The 5,310-nt window shown below is 39.9% G+C and overlaps 1 protein-coding gene across 3 annotated transcripts in view; it reads left to right on the forward strand.

Annotated features, from left to right (window-relative positions):
• Nucleotides 1–5,310, forward strand: part of Tox3 (TOX high mobility group box family member 3) — a 391,442-nt gene that overhangs the window by 375,196 nt on the left and 10,936 nt on the right. For all 3 annotated transcript variants that reach the window (XM_010629459.2, XM_019208316.2, XM_019208315.2), the window contains one exon: nt 2,713–2,982. In XM_010629459.2, the coding sequence (XP_010627761.1) occupies nt 2,713–2,982 (270 nt within the window). The remainder of the gene's footprint in view (nt 1–2,712; nt 2,983–5,310) is intronic.

Below are 5,310 nucleotides of genomic sequence, written 5' to 3' on the forward strand. Positions count from 1 at the left end.
AAAAAAACAAAAAAAAAAAAAAAAAAAAGAAGAATGAGGATCTCGCTCTGTAAAACAAAAAGGAGTGAAGTTGATATCCTGAAAGGGGGCTGATGGTGGTGGAAGTGCAGGCCCATTCTCCTTGCCCTCTGTTGGCAACGTCTACCTCTGAGCACCCCTCGCAACCGACTCCCCTAGAGCACAGCTCTTCCACCGAGTAAAGAGTAAGGGTCACTAGTGGGCTTGACGCTCTCAGGCAATCACTGTTATCTGAGAATTGGTATAGTCATAGTATCTAAATCTGAAGGGGTTTTAGGGGATTCAGTGAGAAAATTCATGTTAAATTTAATGCAAATCCTGGCATAGAGTAAATACTCAGCAAAGTTCTTTTATAGGACAGGGCCCTCGGCTGTCCATCAGCAGGCTCTCTTAAGCGGCCAGGTCTATAATGAAGGTATAATGACAGGTAGAATTCAGGAAGACCTGGTGAAGCCAGGAGGAAACAGCCATCTAAATGCTGTAGCTGTGAGTCAACTAAGCATCTGTCTTTGCTGATTTTTCACAGGCAGTGGAGCAAAAAGAGCAAAGTAACCCTTCTGTTGAGAAAGCTGCATAAATTAGTTTATCATAGTTTATAGCTGTCAATGTACTCTGGAATTTGCTTGTTGACACTTTAAAAATCCAGATTCAAATAAGCCTTTCGAAAATTTAAAAAGCATCCTAGAAGATGTTTGTGGAGAGTAAAATTAAGATAACTTAAGGTAGCTAGTTTCAGTGCCCATCGTCGGAGGGTAGAAATGACTTAGATGAGCAGTGGTCCAATTCCAGAAGAACACAGAAGAGTGGACAAACAGCTCAAAGTGGGTATGTTGTAGGGTAGAATGCCAATTAAAAAAAATAAGAAACATGTTCACACTTGGGTGACACAAGCCTGAAGAGGGTTGCCTACCAGAACTGTGCAACATTTTAGAAAAAAACGAAGAGAACATTGCTGTCAAACATGGAAGGGTGACAGTTTTTCCAAGATTCTGCAGTATTAATTCTGAAATTATTGAGAAAATGAGAAATTTATATAACTGACATGAAATCTTACCCTGTTTAGTTTTACCCGATTCAAGTTTGTTTTGTATTTCAGTCACTGCTGTTCAAAAAAGCACGCATTATATAGATGGAAAAAGTTAAAACTCCCTTCTCCACTCCTCCAGTCCCACCTCTTATAATGTCATCATTGTCAACAGAGTAGATGCACTTTCTTTTATTATAAAGGGGATTTACCTCACAATTATTTTGTAACTTCTTTTACTCACTAAATCTTGGATTTCACTCTAGATCAGAGGTTCTCCACTGGGAGTGATTTTTGTTCCCCAGAGGCCAATGTCTAGAGCCATTTCTTATAATGACTGGTGGTGGTGGTGGTGGTGGTGGTAGGGGGTGCTATCATTATCTGGTGTGGGTAGAGGCTGGGAGGCTGCTAAGGTGCCTACAGCACATAGGAGTTGCCCTGCAACAAAAATAACCCAGTCCAAAATGTTTGTAGAGGCAAGACTGGGAAACTGATCTAATTCATTATTTTTAAAAATTTCATAACACTGTAGTATGAGCAGATCATAATTTGTTCAATTCCTATGATACAGCTCCTTCCTTAGTGGCATTTGTCCATTTAATATTAAACCATGTGCTCCAATTTAGTTATTTGCAATTAATTTTGCTTCTTTAAAGAGCAAAAATAAAATTCTTAGGCTTGTATATAAAATTAGATTCTGGGTCACTGGAAGTCCAGAGAATTTGATTTCAGTAAAATCAGACTCACGCTAAATGACAGGTCTTAAAGGAAGTCATTTGAAAAGCATGTATTCATTTTTTGATTCTTTAGAATTAAAAAGAAAGAAAAAGAAGCCTCAATAACTTTAGACCCTTTTGTATGATCACCCAAAAAGCAAAGAAGGCTCCTTTCAAAGTCACTGAAATAACTTACAGAAAACTAATTCTGACAATCTCTACCTTCTTGTTCTTACATATTTTTAAAAATCCTTTAGTACATTGAATCATTGGCAGAATGAACAGAAGTAAACAAAGTAGGTTTAAGGAAAGAAGAGGTATCCATTCCGAAAGACATTGAATGACTTCCAGATGTAGTTGACAGTGTGATTCAGAACTGGAGTGTCCCTTTGGTGAGCCATGGAAGACGCCGCAGAAAGGATGTCCTAAAGCAAACTGATGTTGCCCTGTAACATCAGAGCTTCTTGCTTCCTTGGCCCATCCTCTGCCTCTCATGTGCATTCCTGGAAGGATACAGTAAAGGACTGACTTCTCTCCCGGAGCTGAGAGGGGACAGTGGAACCACCACTGTATGAGCAAAGGATGCCCACCAGTTGGTGAACTGGAAAGGGTGGGTCTTTGCTTCAGACTTCTCCCCGCCACTAGTTTTCTCCATGAGTAGGAGTAGCAAGAGTTTTAAGTTTATCTTTTCTTTTTCTTTTTCAAATCATCCAAGAACAGTTCTATAGTAAAACAGCCTGGGCTAGATACTGGATTTTGTGTTTCTGACTTTTCAACTTTTTGGCACTGTCCTTCTCTTTAATAAACTCAGAGGTTATCATCCTGTAAATAGGTCAGTCTTGTCAACACTGCAACAAGTTGAATCTGTCTGAGGAACTGCCGTCCTTGAACTATCAAGTTTATTGATACTTGGGAAAACTGAAATCTTTTTCCCCTCTGCTGTTGCCTTTGTAGGATCCGAGCCACACACAAGTCTCCCAGTACCGCCAGGATCCCTCCTTGATCATGAGGTCCATCGTCCACATGACTGATGCTGCCCGCTCTGGGATCATGGCACCAGCCCAGCTCACCACCATCAACCAGTCTCAGCTCAGTGCCCAGCTGGGCTTGAATTTGGGTGGTGCCAGTATGCCGCACACATCTCCTTCACCCCCAGCAAGCAAATCAGCTACTCCCTCCCCTTCAAGCTCCATCAATGAAGAGGATGCCGATGAAGCTAACAGAGTAAGTTAGCTCTGCCTTTGCAGGGGATTAGGATCGCCCTCTGCTTAGGGCTGTTGGTTTCATTAATGGTGTTACCTTCATTTTCTTCATAGATTCAAAGTGGCATTCAAATATGTAATGGTATTTTTGCCATTCAGTTAGTATCAGTGGAAAGGGTATCAAAGTGGAAATTGGAAGATTTGGTTACTATGAGCTGTAAGACATTAGTAAGACCATGTAACTCTTGCTACTTTAATTTTTCTAATTCACAAAAGGGAAGATCTATCCTCATTTCCTACAAAGTTCCAGAAATTGTAGACCTTCCAAAATTTCTAGACTTAGGACTGCTGTGGTTCTAAGTCAGTGTCCATAGGAGCAAGTTTTATGCAATATGTTGGCCACATTGGACAACTGTGTGCCTTCGGTGGTGTTTATCATTTAGGAAATTCTAATCACTTTCTTTCTGTCAAGGGAAAATCATTTGAAAAATTCGCATAGATTGTAATCATGACTTTTCTGATTGCCCCAAAATGAATAATTTTAATTTAAAAATATTGTAATAGTACACAATTACTCATTATATTTTTAAAAGTCTTATTAGTACATGTCTGCAATGCATGACGTTTACATCACCCATTATTTTTTTCTTAAATCTTCTTTGTACACCTACTCTTTTTAGCCGTCTACTTGGTCCAGTGGTACGAAAAGTTATAAGAGAATTATTGCCCAAGGGACTCTCTACCGGGCGTGTATAGTGATGTCTAAAACTAGCCCTAGATGAGATTAGTGGCATAATGGGTGTATCTGGTGTGCGGAGATTATAATCAGTTCTGCTTGTGAGAGTAATTTGGGGAAGACTTTATTGAGAAGGTTGTATTTGAATTAGGTCTAAGAGGATGCATAAAGGTTTGTGAGGCAGAATAGAGAGGCCAGCAGTCTGGTAGAGGGATCAGTGAGGAGTGGTGGAAAATACATGTCAATATATGGGTATCATGAAAGGTGTTGCGGGGAGGAAAGCCATGGAAGGAAGAAATAGCTTAAATGTGGTGGCCTTTCTTCTGTTGGTAGTTGGGCTGATTAATTATTTGCGCAGAGGAACAGCATGAACAGATTGATGCTTTAGAAAGATAACTTTGGCTATTTATAGGATGCATTGTGAAGGGTGGGATAAGAGAACAGAAATCAATTAGAAGAACCTTTTGTTATGTTTTCTTTCATCAGAGGAAGGAAGAGGCAGAAGGTAGTAGATTAATAAGACATTTAAGAGGGAGAATCATTAAGCTATGGTATCTGCTGGAATTTGAAACAGAGATGAACTGGGTTTTAGCTTGAAAGCCAGTATGAATATCAGTAAATGAGAAAATCAACTTAAAAAGACGTGATTGCTTCCCACCCCCAGTGCCCTGTGGGGAGGGGAACAGTGAGTTCACCGTGTTGCAGTTGAATTTGTGGTACTTACATTAGAGTCTGGAGCTCAGTTTATTGGAGCTAGAACTGTGGAGTTGGGAGCCATCCATACATAGGTGTGACAGCACGGAAGTAATTGTTTTCTTAGTGTAAGGAACAAGCCAAGGCCAGAACTCTTAGCAGCATTCATTTTTAAGTAGCAAATGGAAGAAAAGGAGCTAGAGAAAATTGAGGGTGATGAGGAAGAGGGGAGGTTAGAGTAATGTTGCAGAAACCAAAGGGCTTTCAAGATGGAGGGTTTCATCTTGTAGCATCAATTTTAGCACTCCCCTGGGCACAGGGATAAGTGCTGGGGTAAATGCAGAGTTGATAATATCCATATCACAGGACTTCGTTGTGGTGAAGTGAGAAATAATAGTTGAAAAAACTGAAAGGATGGGCCAGGGGGTTTAGCTCAGTGGTGCTGCTTCCTGCCTTGCAAATGCAAATACCCGAGTTTGATCCCTGGTACCAAAAAACAAACAACAACAACAACAAAAACAAAACTGAAAGGACATAAAACACAGCTAACCACTGCATATTTCTATGGGATCCTCTCACTCCATTCCCCTGTCCACCTATCAGCCATATCTCTCTGCCAAACTGAAACTGTCACGTCTAAAGAGCCTTTTGTGTCCTAGCTTGCACCATTTTAAGGGAGGGTCTAGGTTTTGTGGGAGGACAAGTCCATTTTGTTACCTTTTCAAAGCAACTTAGCTGAGAAAGGAAGATTAAAATGATCATTAATTGCATCTCTTTTGGGTAAATCTCTAGTTTCCCTAACTAGAAAATTTGTGTATCTTAAAGATACACAAAAGTATCTTTAAGAGAGTTAATCCTGAGCCATTATTTGAATAGTGGGACATTTCTGGTTTATTCTTTTTTTTTTTTTTTTTTTTTTTT

Source organism: Fukomys damarensis, unplaced genomic scaffold (genome assembly GCF_012274545.1).
Source record: "Fukomys damarensis isolate Sample0158 unplaced genomic scaffold, DMR_v1.0_HiC HiC_scaffold_32, whole genome shotgun sequence".
Classification (NCBI taxonomy): domain Eukaryota; kingdom Metazoa; phylum Chordata; class Mammalia; order Rodentia; family Bathyergidae; genus Fukomys; species Fukomys damarensis.